The sequence below is a fragment of the Oncorhynchus nerka genome, linkage group LG9a (genome assembly GCF_034236695.1).
Source record: "Oncorhynchus nerka isolate Pitt River linkage group LG9a, Oner_Uvic_2.0, whole genome shotgun sequence".
Classification (NCBI taxonomy): Eukaryota; Metazoa; Chordata; class Actinopteri; order Salmoniformes; family Salmonidae; genus Oncorhynchus; species Oncorhynchus nerka.
Window position 1 is genome coordinate 8,568,038 of NC_088404.1, and position 18,375 is coordinate 8,586,412.

Sequence of the window (18,375 nt, forward strand, 5' to 3'; positions counted from 1 at the left end):
AATACGATTCAAATAAGATTTTCCTGCATTTTTTTGTTTGTTGTCATGTCCACGTTTATCCTTTTTATAATGATACAGCACTGCAAAAACAAAAACAAGTATAAACTGTTTCTCAAAGACATCACAATCCTACTAGTTCCTGCTAAGCTCCTTCCATTAAATAAAACATCCTTCCAAAAGCAATAACCCATAATATTTTCGGGAAACATGGCATTGGCTCTAGTAAGACTGGATTGTATACTCTTCTATTCAAAGCGAATCAGAATTACGGGGCAGTGCAAGTGTCTGTCTGGCACATGGAAGCAGAGAAATTCAGCTTGAAAAACGTGTAATAGTAACAACAACTATGTGCATGGTTGGAGTGTTGGTCCACGCTAAGGGATAGATGTGAGTTCAGTAAAACATATTATTCCTATGCTTAAGGGAAACCTTTTGGCGCAAAATCAAAACATTACATCATCCTATTCGGAATTGAACCCTAAATTGTGAATTTTGTTCTCATTTGATGATCATCCCTTTTCATCTCGGTCTGTCCCTCACCTACCCTGTGTGGCTCTGTTTTATTCTCTCATGCCAACTGACGATTCCATAAGGAGTTGACGAGAAACAGACTGGCACCCTGGCTATAGCTCACCTCCCTCTAACCCTCTCCTCCACCCTGGCTATATCTCACCCTCCCCTCCACCCTGGCAAAATCTCACCCTTCCTCTCCTCTACCCTGGCTATATCTCACCCTCTCCTCCACCCTGGCTATATCTCACCCTCCCCTCCACCCTGGCAATATCTCACCCTCCCCTCCACCCTGGCAAAATCTCACCCTCTCCTCCACCCTGGCTATATCTCCTCACCCTCTCCTCCACCCTGGCTATATCTCCTCACCCTCTCCTCCACCCTGACTATATCTCACCCTCCCCTCCACCCTGACTATATCTCACCCTCCCCTCCACCCTCTATATCTCACCCTCCCCTCCACCCTGGCTATATCTCCTCAACCTCCCCCTGACTATATCTCCCCCTCCCCTCCTCCCTGGCTATATCTCACCCTCCCCTCCACCCTGGCTATATCTCACCCCCCCTCTCACACTCCCCTCCACCCTGGCTATATCTCACCCCCCATCTCCCACCCTGACACTCTCCTCCACCCTGCCCTACATGCCCGGGTCGTCGTAGTTATAGGTGGGTGCCTGTGAGTACTGGGGTTGTTGCTGCTGCATGGCTCCCTGCGCCACCCCTACAGCGGCCTGCTGCGCTGCCTGCTGGACGTGAGGGTTCTTCCAAGCCCCGGTGGTCCACTCCTCCTGGGCTTTACTCATACTGCCCCCAGTGCCACGGTACATGTTGTGCACCTGGAGAGAGTCAGAGAGATGGTATTAGAGTGAGTTATATTACTGTAGCTAGTGTGTGAGAGAGACGTACAAAATACTGGCCCGGTGCCACGGTACATGTTGTCAGGGAGACATGGTGTGTGAGTTATATTACTGTTGTTGATGTTTCGTGTCTTCTCACTTTTGTTTATTTAACTTGTTTTGGCAATGTAAATCCGTTTCCCATGCCAATAAAGCCCTTTCAATTGAACTGAATAGAGAGAGAGAGAGCGAGAAAGTCAAACGGAGGACAGAGAGAAAGAGTACTGTCCTTCAGTGCAACGGTACATGTTTTGCGCGTGGAGAGAGAAAGAACGAAATAGTGTGAGAGACATACAGTCAGGTCCAAAATGATTGGCACCCTTGATAAAGATGAGCAAAAACACTATAAAATAAATAATTAAAATACTGAGCTACATTGTGTATGCAAAAAATGGGAAATTCATATTTTATACAACTGCTCAGAAAAATAGATCTTAACAAGGGCAAAACAATTATTGCCACCCCTGGACCCCAGAACCCTCCCCTTGGTAGGATAACGACACAGAGCATTTTTTTCTAAAATCTTTAATGAGTTGGAGAACACATTGGGAGGAATCTTAGACCATTCCTCCATACATAATCTTTCCAGATCCTTGATATCCTATGTATGCACTTATGGACTGCCTTCTTTCATTCAAACCACCGGTTTTCAATGGGGTTTCGATCATGGCTGGAAACTGAGATGGTTATTGCAAAATTTCGATTTTTTTTTTGTGGTCAATGAACCATTTCTTTGTGGATTTTGATGTGTCCTTGGGGGTTATTGTCTTACTGGAAGATACACTTGTGGCCATGTTTCAACCTTCTAGCAGAGGCAACCAGGGTTTATAAATGTCCTGGTACTGTGTAAAGTTCATGATGCCGTTGACCTTAAGAGCCCCAGGACGGAAGCAAAATAGCCCCATAACATCAAAGATTTATTACCATATTTTACAGTAGATAGAGGGTATTTTCTTCCCTATTTTCATATCATTTGACCATATAAATGCCAATACTTTTGGACCAGACTGTATATAATACTGGCCCCGTGTCACGCTACATGTTGTGGACCTGGAGAGAGTCAGGGAGAGATTGAAATGATGTTAGAGATTCATATTACTGCTTGTCAAACAACAAAAGGTAAAAAGTCAGACCAGGCCAAAACAAAAAAATTGTCCAACGGCCCCATCAACTCTGGTGTGGACCTGCACGAGTCAGAGATATATATATATTTTTTTAAACTGTGGCATTAACTAACATTTCAGTGTTCAAACATCAATGAGGGGTTAAATGTGCCCCGAGTTAGCAAAAGGGATTTTTTTTTTTAACCGCCAGTCCTTGATTTTGTGAGTCATATTACAGCCAAGTCAAACTAAAGTCGCAATAAATAAATACGGTCTTTGCTCTAAATAAGAACTGATCTCCTATTACTATAGCAACCCATCAAGTAGTTGTCCTCCGCAGGTCACAGACTTACAGATTTTTTTTCTAGAACGCATGGTCAGAGGGGCCGGAACATAATGGCAAATAATTAGTAGACTGCAAATTGACCACAAGAAGCCCAAACAGATATAATATTTAACTAAAACATAATCATTACTTAGATATGTATACAATCAAATACTGTATAACTCTATTATTGGTGGGAATAATTTGTTACAGATTTCCTACATTTTAAATAACTTGGAAAATATTTGCTGGTGTTTTTAGTCTTATGTCCAACGACAAAAAAATATTTTAAAAACTTGGGGGACCAATAAAATCACCCACAGGCAAAATTTGTCCCGCAAGGCCGCCAGTTGGGGACCCCTGACATACAGTAACATGAACCACACATTTCACATAGTTACTAGAGTTGCATTATACTGTAGTCAGAGTGAGAAAAGTGATCGGTAGTGCTGAAGTGTATATTGTACCTTGGTGAGCCCAGTGAAGGAGAGGACAGCCATGGCAGTGAACATGATGGTGGGGATCAGCATGACAACAGCAGAACCTATATTGGTGCTGAAGAAGGTGATGGTAGCCAGCCAGCCACTGGAGGAAGGAAGGAGAAGAAGAAACAAGTGGAGGACTGTTCTAAGGCAGGGTTCCCTAATGGTAACAATACAATTTAACAGTAGGCCAATGGCCGACAATCAGGTCAATCAATAAAATAGTTTAGCCCTTTTTACATCAACTGTTGTCACAAAATGGTTAAAAGTAACCTGGCCAAGACCCCATTAAAGAGCACCGACATTGGCAAGGAAAAGCTCCCTAGAAGGAAGAAACCTTAAGAGGGACCAGACTCAGAGGCCATTTCTTTTACAGCCAATAGGCACGACTTTCGCCAACAATTTAAAACGTTTGTTTTAGTTTTTTTTTAACTGACGTTTAGGGCATCAGTGTAGGGCTAGGCGGTATACTGTATTTTACTACATACACCGGTATTGATGCATGGACCGGTTTGGGTTTTACTTTAACTTCTATGGCGGTATTTGAATGTTTAGTTTGTTAAATGTGATACGCAGTGTGTAACGTCCATTGTTAAAGTTTACTCCGCTACTTCGAGTCATCCCTCTCTACTCTCTCTCTCCACGCCGCTTCAACAGTACTAGTCCCGCCCCCTGTCACTCAAGGAGCGCATTTGTTGTTGCTTGTGACCACGAGACACTTTTGTTCAGTCTACATGGTCAATGCAGCACACACTATATCAATGTTGTTACCAATTTGATCTGAATATAAATCCACAAGCGTTCTATAATTACAATATTAGTTTGTGTTTCTTACATCTGCAAATAGCTAGTTTTTATTTTCTTAGCAAGGTAAGCTAAATCGTGTTAGCCACTCATGCTAATCGCTAGTTAGCTGGCTATAAAAGTAGAGTCAGAGCAAACGTAGCTTGCTAATACATCCTGATACCAGTGCTGGTGGAGGCCTAAATCAGCATTTTGTTTGTGCAACAGTGTCTTCTAAATCAATGAGAAATAGGCAAAGCATGAATATGTTGGCTATATGAATAAAAATTTAATGTAGCCAAAGATTATAGGGTCCCCTAGGAAACACTGAACATCACTTTGGTTCCTAACCTATCACAATAACACGTCCATGGCATTTTCCTTCGTTGTCATGTCAACCACTGTATTCAAAGTACCCACTATTATTTATATTCTAACTATAGAATTATAATAAACATTCCAAAAGTTCACCCAAGTGTTTTGATCTAAATCGCAATTTCAACATTTGGTTAAATATAAGGCCTAGTTATTTTGTCCATATCATGGCAGTGTGGAAATTTCCTCAAATGAGTGCAGGAAAGGCTACATTTGATGGAAATGCAGGAAATTTAATTAGGTTGAAGTTGAATTGAACTGTATAAACCAATCAGAATGGAGAAAGACCCATTTAAATAATTTAGAATATGTGTTGCCACCGTAGGGTCACTCACTAATAAAGCAAATTTAGAATTTGTATTAATCAAAAACATAAAATATCGTCAATTTAAAAAAACGAAAAACCATATATGATATTTAGGCAATATCGCCCAGCCCTATGTCAATGGCCTTCACCAGACTGAACCAGGCTCTATCCTTACCAGACGCCCCAGCCTGGGATGCCTATACACTGAATGATGCTGATCACCACCTGGGCCATGAACACGAAGAAGAACGCCATGAAGTTGAACGAGCTGTCAGTCCTAAAAAGGGGGGAGAAGAGAAGTAAATCTAGTCAGAAATCCAGGATTTAACCTACTGTGGAAAGGGCTTACTGTATCTTGACTTGACGTCCTCTCTGCCTCATGAGAACTTAACACGCGGTGTCAGAAGTGGACTCCAGATGTATGAGCTACGTTGTTGCCCCATCACCTTCTCATTAAACATGTACTGTACGTTAACTTTAAATCACTTCTCTCCGCCTCATCCATGACAGTATAACGTAACCTAAGGGTGCGTGCGTTGAGTAAGACAGAACGGTGTTCAACATTTATTTCAATGGAATCGGTACTGTTACTGAACGACCAAACTTTGGCAAAATGTTGAACCCGAAATGAACGCACCCCAGGTGTCAGGAAGAAGGATGTACTTACTTGAAGGCCTTGTAGATGGGTCTGAACCAGCACACGTAGGAACAGGGGGTGAACAGGATGAGCCACAGAATGGCCATGCCAAAGTTAGTGGCTCCACCCCCGCCGCACATCCATGCCAGGCAGCCAATCAGATTGACCGCCAAGGTGGCACTGTTAACTGTAACAATAACCGGGGGGGGGGTTAAATAATTATATTAATGGTCGACTTTGCATTATTTGAACTGCTGCAGCATTGGTCATGTTCATTAGGGCATGCAATGGAAATGGAAAAAAGGAACAACACGGTCTGTTATTGGATGATTAATCTAGCAAAGTAAAAGTTTAATTGGTTACTTCAGATTTGTATAGGAGTCTGCAGAGACAGTAAAGGTAGCTTTATGTATGGGAGTCTACAGAGCCAGTAACGGTAGCTTTATGTATGGGAGTCTACAGAGACAGTAACGGTAGCTTTATGTATGGGAGTCTACAGAGCCAGTAACGGTAGCTTTATGTATGGGAGTCTACAGAGCCAGTAACGGTAGCTTTATGTATGGGAGTCTACAGAGCCAGTAACGGTAGCATTATGTATGGGAGTCGACAGAGCCAGTAACGGTAGCTTTATGTATGGGAGTCTACAGAGCCAGTAACGGTAGCATTATGTATGGGAGTCGACAGAGCCAGTAACGGTAGCATTATGTATGGGAGTCTACAGAGACAGTAACGGTAGCTTTATGTATGAGAGTCTACAGAGACAGTAGCTTTATGTATGGGAGTCTACAGAGACAGTAGCTTTATGTATGGGAGTCTACAGAGACAGTAACGGTAGCTTTATGTATGGGAGTCTACAGAGCCAGTAATGGTAGCATTATTTATGGGAGTCGACAGAGCCAGTAACGGTAGCTTTATGTATGGGAGTCGACAGAGCCAGTAACGCTAGCATTATGTATGGGAGTCGACAGAGCCAGTAACGGTAGCATTATGTATGGGAGTCTACAGAGACAGTAGCTTTATGTATGGGAGTCTACAGAGCCAGTAACGGTAGCTTTATGTATGGGAGTCTACAGAGACAGTAACGGTAGCTTTATGTATGAGAGTCTACAGAGACAGTAGCTTTATGTATGGGAGTCTACAGAGACAGTAGCTTTATGTATGGGAGTCTACAGAGACAGTAACGGTAGCTTTATGTATGGGAGTCTACAGAGCCAGTAACGGTAGCTTTATGTATGGGAGTCTACAGAGCCAGTAACGGTAGCTTTATGTATGGGAGTCTACAGAGCCAGTAACGGTAGCATTATGTATGGGAGTCGACAGAGCCAGTAACGGTAGCATTATGTATGGGAGTCGACAGAGCCAGTAACGGTCTAGCCATTATGTATGGGAGTCTACAGAGCCAGTAACGGTAGCATTATGTATTATGCATTATGTATGGAGTCACAGAGCCAGTAGCTTTATGTTTGGGAGTCTACAGAGCCAGTAACGGTAGCATTATGTATGGGAGTCTACAGAGACAGTAACGGTAGCATTATGTATGGGAGTCTACAGAGACAGTAACGGTAGCTTTATGTATGGGAGTCTACAGAGACAGTAACGGTAGCTTTATGTATGAGAGTCTACAGAGACAGTAGCTTTATGTATGGGAGTCTACAGAGACAGTAGCTTTATGTATGGGAGTCTACAGAGCCAGTAACGGTAGCTTTATGTATGGGAGTCTACAGAGCCAGTAACGCTAGCATTATGTATGGGAGTCGACAGAGCCAGTAACGGTAGCTTTATGTATGGGAGTCTACAGAGACAGTAGCTTTATGTGTGGGAGTCTACAGAGCCAGTAACGGTAGCTTTATGTATGGGAGTCTACAGAGCCAGTAACGGTAGCTTTATGTATGGGAGTCGATAACGGTAGCTTTATGTATGGGAGTCTACAGAGACAGTAGCTTTATGTATGGGAGTCTACAGAGCCAGTATTTTATGTATGGGAGTCTACAGAGCCAGTAACGGTAGCTTTATGTATGGGAGTCTACAGAGCCAGTAACGGTAGCATTATGTATGGAAGGGAGTCGACAGAGCCAGTAACGGTAGCATTATGTATGGGAGTAGAGCCAATAACGGTCTTTATGAATGGGAGTCTAGAGCCAGTAACGGTAGCATTATGTATGGGAGTCTACAGAGACAGTAACGGTAGCATTATGTATGGGAGTCGACAGAGCCAGTAACGGTAGCTTTATGTATGGGAGTCTACAGAGCCAGTAACTAGCATTATGTATGAGTCGACAGAGCCAGTAACTAGCTTTATGTATGGGAGTCTACAGAGAGAGCATGTATGAGAGTCTACAGAGACAGTAGCTTTATGTATGGGAGTCTACAGAGCCAGTAACTTTTATGTATGGGAGTCTACAGAGCCAGTAACGGTAGCTTTATGTATGGGAGTCTACAGAGCCAGTAACGGTAGCATTATGTATGGGAGTCGATGTATGGGAGTCGACAGAGCCAGTAACGGTAGCATTATGTATGGGAGTCTACAGAGCCAGTAACGGTAGCTTTATGAATGGGAGTCTACAGAGCCAGTAACGGTAGCATTATGTATGGGAGTCTACAGAGACAGTAACGGTAGCATTATGTATGGGAGTCGACAGAGCCAGTAACGGTAGCTTTATGTATGGGAGTCTTAACGGTATTATGTATGGGAGTCTACAGAGCCAGTAACGGTAGCATTATGTATGGGAGTCTACAGAGCCAGTAACGGTAGCTTTATGTATGGGAGTCTACAGAGCCAGTAACGGTAGCATTATGTATGGGAGTCTAACGGTAGCTTTATGTATGGGAGTCTACAGAGACAGTAACGGTAGCTTTATGTATGAGAGTCTACAGAGACAGTAGCTTTATGTATGGGAGTCTACAGAGACAGTAGCTTTATGTATGGGAGTCTACAGAGCCAGTAACGGTAGCATTATGTATGGGAGTCTACAGAGCCAGTAACGGTAGCATTATGTATGGGAGTCTACAGAGCCAGTAACGGTAGCTTTATGTATGGGAGTCTACAGAGCCAGTAACGGTAGCATTATGTATGGGAGTCGACAGAGCCAGTAACAGTAGCTTTATGTATGGGAGTCTACAGAGACAGTAACGGTAGCTTTATGTATGGGAGTCTACAGAGACAGTAGCTTTATGTATGGGAGTCTACAGAGACAGTAACGGTAGCTTTATGTATGGGAGTCTACAGAGCCAGTAACGGTAGCTTTATGTATGGGAGTCTACAGAGCCAGTAACGGTAGCTTTATGTATGGGAGTCTACAGAGTCAGTAACGGTAGCTTTATGGTTTAGAATCTGAGATATAAAGGAAAGATCTCTATGACCAAGTTATGGTCTGCTTCTTTTTTTGTATATCTTTTTTTTAACGAGGCAAGTCAATGAATAAAAATAACACTATAGAGGGCTTCATTTGGGACTTTCTAAAACTAAAGCAATCAGCTATCCATTCAACACACAATACACTGACTAGTAGGCTAAGAGGCACAAACTAATCATAACCTATTTCTGTATTTAAACTTACTTTTATATTCCCCCCGGCCTGAGTGATAATGAAATGAAAATTACAAATGAAAAAGGTATACAAATCATCCATATATAAAAGCTTACGCTTGAACTATTAGCTTAATGTTCAGTTATTGTTGTCAGGTTAATGGTATAGAGATGGGAGGCTTTAAACTAGAGGAAGATGATTGTGATGGAAAAAAAGACAAAACATTATTATTGGATGGATGCCTAGATGTCACAAATCAGCTATACCAGCCTTCCTGCTACTGTATACCTGTGTTTCCTCATATTATTTTGGGTAAAAAACACACACAGGTGATGTTAAAAGGAAGGCCAAACAGTAGCAGATGAGGCCCTTGACAGTTTACCTGTATGTCGTCCACTTTAGTGATCTAAACATTAAATACAGTATGTAAATGGATTTGTTAAGAGTGAGCCAGTGGTGCCCGGTACGCAGTATATACCTCTAATATTCTACCGGCATCTCTTTGAAGAATATTAGCTGTGATACATGATGGCATTTGAAATATAAAGAGTACCTTTGGAACATTTGAAGCTGGTTTACCCACACACCCAAATTTAGCCAAGTTCAGGACCGGACCTAAAAGCATTCTCAACGGAAAATGCCATATAAGAACTGGCTTTGCTATATCTATGTCTGGGAAACCAGTCCAGAAGCCTCAGTCTCTAATCACAGGGTGTCTTCCAAATGTCACCCTGTTCCCTATACATGTACACTCCTTAGCTTGGACCAGAAACCCTTAGCTTGGACCAGAAACCCTTAGCTTGGACCAGAAACCCTTAGCTTGGACCAGAAACCCTTAGCTTGGACCAGAAACCCTTAGCTCGGACCAGAAACCCTTAGCTCGGACCAGAAACCCTTAGCTCGGACCAGAAACCCTTAGCTCGGACCAGAAACCCTTAGCTTGGACCAGAAACCCTTAGCTTGGACCAGAAACCCTTAGCTTGGACCAGAAACCCCTTAGCTTGGACCAGAAACCCCTTAGCTTGGACCAGAAACCCCTTAGCTTGGACCAGAAACCCCTAGTTTGGACCAGAAACCCTTAGCTTGGACCAGAAACCCTTAGCTTGGACCAGAAACCCTTAGCTTGGACCAGAAACCCTTAGCTTGGACCAGAAACCCTTAGCTTGGACCAGAAACCCCTTAGCTTGGACCAGAAACCCTTAGCTTGGACCAGAAACCCCTTAGCTTGGACCAGAAAGCCCTTAGCTTGGACCAGAAAGCCCTTAGCTTGGACCAGAAACCCTTAGCGTGGACCAGAAACCCTTAGCTTGGACCAGAAACCCTTAGCTTGGACCAGAAACCCTTAGCTTGGACCAGAAACCCTTAGTTTGGACCAGAAACCCTTAGCTCGGACCAGAAACCCTTAGCTCGGACCAGAAACCCTTAGAAACCCTTAGCTTGGACCAGAAACCCCTTAGCTTGGACCAGAAACCCCTTAGCTTGGACCAGAAACCCCTTAGCTTGGACCAGAAACCCCTTAGCTTGGACCAGAAACCCCTTAGCTTGGACCAGAAACCCCTTAGCTTGGACCAGAAACCCTTAGCTTGGACCAGAAACCCCTTAGCTTGGACCAGAAACCCCTTAGCTTGGACCAGAAACCCCTTAGCTTGGACCAGAAACCCCTTAGCTTGGACCAGAAACCCCTTAGCTTGGACCAGAAACCCCTTAGCTTGGACCAGAAACCCCTTAGCTTGGACCAGAAACCCCTTAGCTTGGACCAGAAACCCCTTAGCTCGGACCAGAAACCCCTTAGCTCGGACCAGAAACCCCTTAGCTTGGACCAGAAACCCCTTAGCTTGGACCAGAAACCCCTTAGCTCGGACCAGAAACCCTTAGCTCGGACCAGAACCAGAAACCCTTAGCTCGGACCAGAAACCCTTAGCTCGGACCAGAAACCCTTAGAAACCCTTAGCTCGGACCAGAAACCCTTAGAAACCCTTAGCTTGGACCAGAAACCCCTTAGCTCGGACCAGAAACCCTTAGTTTGGACCAGAAACCCTTAGTTTGGACCAGAAACCCTTAGTTTGGACCAGAAACCCTTAGCTCGGACCAGAAACCCTTAGTTTGGACCAGAAACCCTTAGCTTGGACCAGAAACCCTTAGTTTGGACCAGAAACCCTATGTGCCCTGGTTAAAAGTAGTGCACGACAAAAAACAATAAAAAGGTGCCATTTGAGATCAGCCACACTCACAGATCCATAGGTAGTACAGCTTCTTGCACATGGAGCGATGTACATCTGGGATCTCGTTAAAATCCTGATAGAAACATGGCCTCAGAGGGATGAAGCGAGGCAGGGGAGGGAAATTGTTTTCTGCGAGAAAAAAAAAGAAAAAAGCTATCACGTTGATGTTGCTGGTAATTCCCTTTTAATAGTCAGATCTTGAATGAAAACAATATATTATTTTGGGTTGAAGTACAGGTCATTGAACCTGATCAAGACAACATTTGTACTTGATTAATAAAATATTACTGTTAAGCAATGTGCAGTCATACTACAATTATATGATAATAACATGCTTATACCTTTAAAAAACAATAGTCATAATTCAATACACACAGAAGTCACACTAACAAAATCTCTACTATGATGATATCCTTGTATGAATGAGATCATTAAAATCAGTTATAACCTACCTGCCATTACAACTGGATCTGTCCCTCCAGTTGAAAATAAATATGATCCAACACCCAATTTCCTTGGAAATCAAAACTGAAAAGAATATAAAGTTGTATTAATCAAAGTATACTATCATAAAAGCTATAAATTACCTTCATATTCAATCCAGAAACAAATTGGCTATTCAATATTTTGCCTAAGTGACATGAAATGTCGATAGGGCCATGAAGAACATTGAGTGGCCAATGGATGAGGAGGTACCTGTGAAATGACACCAGAACCAGCTGTCCCAGTGTCTCTCCCAGTGTGCTTTGCGCTCATATATAGCTAGCCCACCAGCCCCACTGCTACAATATGAGATTACAATGTAATGGTGAAGCACTGCATGAAAAGAAACGTTTCTGGGTGAAATCGGATCTACTATATTCCCGTGAAATTTAAGGTGCCCGGTCGTGGGTGGGAATTTCCCAATTTGATTGTGGACTCCTGTAGACTTCCGCGCATCCGTGATATGGTAATTGTGTTATAGTCAATTCCCAATTATGCATTAATACGTTTCTGGAAATATCCGGACCGTGCACGTAAAGTAAAGTAAATTCTCAAATGCCACAGGCACGTACCTCTCAAACTCGTGTGTTGGAAGAGAAGCACCCCTGTGAAAAGAAGCCAACTCTCCATGTATCCATTGTTTATCTAACCTGTGATGAGTTTTCTAGTATTTTTTATGTATAATAAGGGGTTTGATCGAGTGAAAAACAAGTGAGATTCTCATTCATTAGAGTGTAGCCAAACTAAACTGGCTAACTTTGTATGTAAATTAATGAGAACAAGATGGCGTCTCAGATTATTTTACATTTCTGTTATAATGTATTTATATACAAACAACACGAATGATATTTTCTAAGTTGACTTTTTATGAAATTTGTATCTAACTGTTGCATGCTAATTGCTAAGTGCTAACATTAGCTAGCTCAGCGCTAGGCTTTTAGCTTATATTGTAGTTGGCTAGCTGTTCTTAGGATTTTGTTACATTTAACGTAATGCATGGGTGTATATATAGTGGTTTTGCACATTTATTGATAAATTAGCTAACACTAGCTAGCCCGGTTCAAACCCTGATGCATCATACATATGTAACAGTATAACTTTAGTCCGTCCCCTCTCCCATACCCGGGTTCGAACCAGGGACCCTCTGCACACATCAACAACTGGCACACATCAACAACTGACACCCACGAAGCATCGTTACCCATCGCTCCACAAAAACCACAATCCGTGCAGAGCAAGGGGAACCACTACTTCAAGGTCTCAAAGCGAGTGACGTCACAGATTGAAACACTACCAGCGCGCACCACCGCTAACTAGCTAGCCATTTCACATCCGTTACACATACACACCTAGTAAGACATATCTTTTTGCAAAGGCAATTAGCTAATAAAAGTAGATTCTTCTAGAGATTGTGTAAATGTTACAACTCAATTCAACAAAGATAACACTTTTACATTCTCTCTGAAGAGTGGGAATATGAATATGCACGACTTGAGATTTATGCGTTTGTTTACTGTGTTCTATTGGGTACGGTGGAGAGTGCTTGCAGAGGATGAGAGACATTTGGAGAGAAGTTAATGTGGACCGGATGAGCGATGAGGAAGATGGCCTGCAAAACAGCAAACCAGTGTGGTTCGTCAAGCCCCCCTACTTCCGGAGTGAGGTGCTCATTAAACGTAGTCAAGAACAACAGAGCCCCTTGGAAAAGGACCAGAGCTACTTGGCGTGCCACACCGCACGGATCATGTCTGGGGAATTTTCAACAAGGCAACCTATATCCCACGGACCCCTCAAATATCAACACTATAGCTACCCCAATGGAGGCTCACCCTGGACCAAACTGGATGACTCCTGTCAGTAGTGTGTTAAAAAATACATATTTTTTAGCACTTTTGTTGATCTTTGAAAAGGCTCGTTCATATTCCTCTAAATGAGGTATATCCCCCTTTAACCCATGTAAGCAGATAAGTACATCATTCAAAATTCAAAGATGAATTTAATTAAAGTGTTTTCAAAAGAATCGAGCAGAGTACTGGCAGGAGTCATCCAGTTTAGCCTAGGGCTAGTCTCCATGGATCTTACTTTAGTTTCAGGCCCTGTTTAGCCTATGCAGATGCTATTACCCACTTTCTTCTAGTCAACTGAAACTAATTGTCATCCTTCAAGAAGTGTATTTGTGTGTTTTATTCAAGGAACTAAAGAGTTGTTTTAGTATAGCGATGTCATGAGGTGCTGGGAAAAACCTTGATAGTGGTGCTTGAATTTTATTTCTGAAAAGGTGTCGGAACTCTGATGTGATAATAAAAAATTATGAAAAGCAATTTAATTAAATCCTAATGGACTCATTCTTTAAATAATGAATAGTTTATTTTTATATATACCAGTGACCGCTACTAAGGCAAGCTACCGACAACTAGCATAAGCTTTCAGTGTGTGTGTTTGTGTGTGTGTGGGGGGGGCGGGGGGGTAAGCATGTGCAACCTTAAGCAAGCGCACGGCCATTTACCGACATTTATGGGAGAGACGTGGACAGAGATGTATTGCAACTGATGTCAGAGGCGTGCACTGGAATGTCAAGATGTGTCCTGGTAAGTGGGTGGATGTGTCTGGTCCCGATACACTGAACCGTTGATGGTGTTATCGGAGATTTACGGGACCAAACGATGTTGGACACGTGCCTGCTAATTTTCAGAAACGGTACGTTTTTTACGGACTTGCGCACTGGATGGTTCGACCCGTAAATGTGCATTTTCATGCAGTGACATGTTACTTCAATGATGCATCAGACAAGCCTTTTAAAAATACGACCCATACTTTAATGGAGAGACACAGTGCATTCGGAAAGTATTCAGATCCCTGGACTTTTTTTCACGTTACAGCCTTATTCTAATGGATGGATGAAATTGTTTTCCCCCCTCATCAATCTATACACAATACCACATAATGAAAAAGCAAAAACAGATTTTAAAAAACAATATCACATTTACATTAGTATTCAGACCTTTTACTCTGTACTTTGTTGAAGCATCGTTGCTCAGAGATTACAGCCTCGAGACTTCTTGGGTATGATGCTACAAGCTTGGCACACCTGTATCTGGGGAGTTTCTCCCATTCTTCTCTGCAGATCCTCTCAAGCTCTGTCAGGTCGGATGGGGAGCGTCGCTGCACAGCTATTTTTAGGTCTCTCCAGAGATGTTCGATCGGGTTCAAGTCCGGGCTCTGGCTGGGCCACTCAAGGACATTCAGGAGACTTGTCCCGAAGCTACTCCTGCGTTTTCTTGGCTGTGTGCTTATGCTGTCCTCTTGGAAGATGAACCTTAAACCAGAGTCTGAGGTCCTGAGCGCTCTGGAGCAGGTTTTCATCAAGGATCTCTTTACTTTGCTCCGTTCATCTTTCCCTCGATCCTGACTAGTCTCCCAGTCCCTGCCACTGAAAAACATCCCCACAGCTTGACGCTGCCACCACCATAATTCACCGTAGGGATGGTACCAGGTTTCCCACAGAGGTGACGCTTGGCATTCAGGCCAAAGAGTTAAATATTGGTTTCATCAGACCAGAGAATCTTGTGTCTCATGGTCTGAGAGTCTTTAGGTGTCTTTTGGCAAACACCAAGCGGGCTGTCATGTGCTTTTTACAGAGGAGTGGCTTCCATCTGGCCACTCTACCATAAAGGCCTGATTGGTGGAGTGCTACAGAGATTTTTGGAAGGTTCTCCCATCTCCACAAAGGAACGCTAGAGCTCTGTGACCATCTGGTTCTTGGTCACCTCCCTGACCAAGGCCCTTCTCCCCCAATTACTCAGTTTCGCCGGGCGGCCAGCTCTAGGAAGAGTCTTGGTGGTTCCAAACTTTTTCCATTTCAGGATGATGGAGGCCACAGTGTTCTTGGCGACCTTCAATGCTGCACAAATGTTTTGATGCCTTTCCCCAGATCTGTGCCTCAACATAATCCTGTCTCGGAGCTCTACGGACAATTCCTTTGAACCTAATGGCTTGGTTTTTGCTCTAACATGTGAGACCTTCTATAGACAGGTGTGTGCCTTTCCAAATCATGTCCAATCAAATTAATTTACCACAGGTGGACTCCAAGTTGTAGAAACATCTCAAGGATGATTCAATGGAAACAGGATGCACCTGAGCTCAAGTCTCATAGCAAAAGGTCTGAATACTTATGTAAATAAGGTATTAACAAAAACCTGTTTTCGCTTTGTCATTATTTGGGTAGTGTGTAGACTGATGAGGAAAATAATTTATTTAAATCCTAAATCAGAAACATAACAAAATGTGGGTCTGAATAATTCCCGAATGCACTGTACATTGTAGCCTACATAAGATTATTTAAAACAATTTTAGTAAAGCTTGACAGTGTGATGAAGAATATTTGCAGCTATCTCAATCATATTTTGACGACTGAAATAATCACATTTTGGCCCATTCAAAATGTGTCATGTCCATCAGAGGTTGAGTCTGTATGGATGAAGGGCATTTTCCCAGCATATATTTTTGCACCAAATAATACCATCATACTGATAATAAACGGTGTTTTGAGACCACGAATCTATGCAATATGATGTGTTTTTCTTCTTCTTCCAATTCAGATTTGTTTTTCATTTTAAAGGATGGGCAGGATGCATGATGCCGCTGTTTGTATGCTACAATTGCATCGTGATGAGCACTACTGTCAATGGAGAAGCAGCGCCCTTCAGAGGAGTAGAGCCTAGCCTACGACATGATAAGGTATTTTTCAGCTGGACTCAATAAAACACGTCTGACGTTTGTACCTTTCTTGCCGCATTTACATTCTATTTATGCACAGATCATTCTGTAAATCTGTAATTTGCTCAGTCGTGTTACTTAAACAGAATGAATGAATGGAATGGAAATAACACGGTATGGACTCGTTAGAATGGTTTTATTTCTTACCTCCTTTTGTTTCCCCCACAAACCAGCAGTGCTGATACTATGCAACGTCTGTCAATTGCATTCTATGACGATATTCTTCACGAAACACAGTAATACGCGCTTGTGAAATTAATCGAGAGACAGAAATTCAAAATTCGACTAAAATCAGAAATGTCTTCACCCACCGACAGCTTGGGAGTAGAACGCAATCACGTGACGTCACGTTTCTCCCCTCTCTCTCTCTTTTTACTCACGTACCGGTTTGAGGAAACGGATTTGTTGCTGGCCAGAACCGAACAAACCACTTACTAGCAAGTACAGAATTTATTTCTAAACCACTCCAATAAAAGTGTAAGTACCCAGTAAAATACTACTTGAGTGAAAGTCTAAAAGTATATTAAATGTTTTAAATGTAGTTAAGTAGCAAGTGTGGAAAAAGTCCATTCGCAGGAACGCGAAACATCAGCAGTTCTACCCTTGAGCAAGGCAATTAACCCCAATACCAACTTCCCTTTCCCTTATATTGTAAGATAATTAATGTGCAATATTTTATCTTAAAATTGATGTGTAATCTGTAGATGTGTTTGATAGCAGATGTAACAGACTCTTTATGAATTTGGCGGAGGTGTTGCTAACATTTACAATAGCAAATTTCAATTTACAAAAAGCCCCCCACCATTTTCATCTATTGAGCTTCTTTTTTTTTTTTTTGCCTTAATTTAACTAGGCAAGTGTTAGAAATTTAATATGAAGATGGGTGAGCCGGTCAAGGATCGATTCAGACTAAGTGGTAAATTTTATGACAAGTAAACAGTTTATTCAGAGTGAAAATATGTAGTACAGCGTAATTACGGCTCTTCCGTTAGTTCGTGTTGGAACAGCAGGCAGAGAGCGAGTAAACAGTCAGCACAGCCCTTATATACGTCACAGAAAGTAGATCGGATCTCCGGATTGGTTCAGCTGGTCTGTAGTCTTCCGCCATTGGCTCAGTTGTCTGTCCGTCATCGTAGAATCTTCTTCGGGCACACAGTGTTCGGTTAAAAGGGAGATTATGTGTGTAATGTGGGAGCTATCCTGTAGGGGACCCCACAGGCTTTACTGTGAAAATACGTTGCTATGTGTTTCAGTTATAACAATGCAATAGCCATGTATTTAGCAGTAGATTGGTCTCCTGTATAATAGCAATTCTTTACACAAGTCAGTTAAGAACAAATTCTTATTTTCAATGACGGCCTAGGAACAGTGCCTTGTTCAGGAGCAGAAGGACAGATTTGTACCTTGTCAGCTCGGGGATTTGATCTTGCAACCTGTCGGTTACTAGTCCAACGCTCTTAACCACTAGGCTACCCTGCAGCCCCATTATTGACTGTTTTACTGTCGAACTGCTTTGCAGTGGACGAGGGTGTGTCTTGGATGAGTTTGAAACGCAGCCACTGCCTACTGGTGAGGGTAAGTGGACGAGGGATTGCATTGGCGATAATGCACCATTACCAGTGTTGCCAACAAATTTTCAGGGTAAGTTGCTAGAGGCAGGCTGATTTGTTGCTAAAAGATGTTGTGATGTCATTGCGTGATAACGTAAAACTGCTTCATTACGTAGAATATATAATAACGTTACTCAAATTGACTGGCCATCTCGGCAAAAAATATGATTTGACATTTGTTCAGGTACAGAATTCCACTCTTTTCTTTCCGATTTGATTGAGACATGTTGAATTATGTTGTAAGTTCTGCTCAAGATCAAACATTCGTGACCAACTATATTCATTGGGTTTGGCTTGTCCAACCCGTACTACTGCTGCTGCAGTCAGCCAACAATGATT

General features: G+C 42.5%; 1 protein-coding gene across 1 annotated transcript; it reads right to left on the reverse strand.

Annotated features, from left to right (window-relative positions):
* Positions 1 to 1,100: 1,100 nt before the first annotated feature.
* On the reverse strand, positions 1,101 to 16,929 carry LOC115121527 (secretory carrier-associated membrane protein 5). Its single transcript, XM_029650630.2, has 7 exons — positions 16,574 to 16,929; positions 11,620 to 11,695; positions 11,177 to 11,296; positions 5,449 to 5,605; positions 4,957 to 5,058; positions 3,302 to 3,419; positions 1,101 to 1,346 (listed from the first exon to the last, which is right to left on the reverse strand). Exons 2-7 carry the CDS (start codon positions 11,624 to 11,626, stop codon positions 1,149 to 1,151), a joined length of 702 nt encoding a protein of 233 aa, XP_029506490.1. The 5' UTR covers positions 11,627 to 11,695; positions 16,574 to 16,929; the 3' UTR covers positions 1,101 to 1,148.
* Positions 16,930 to 18,375: the final 1,446 nt, after the last annotated feature.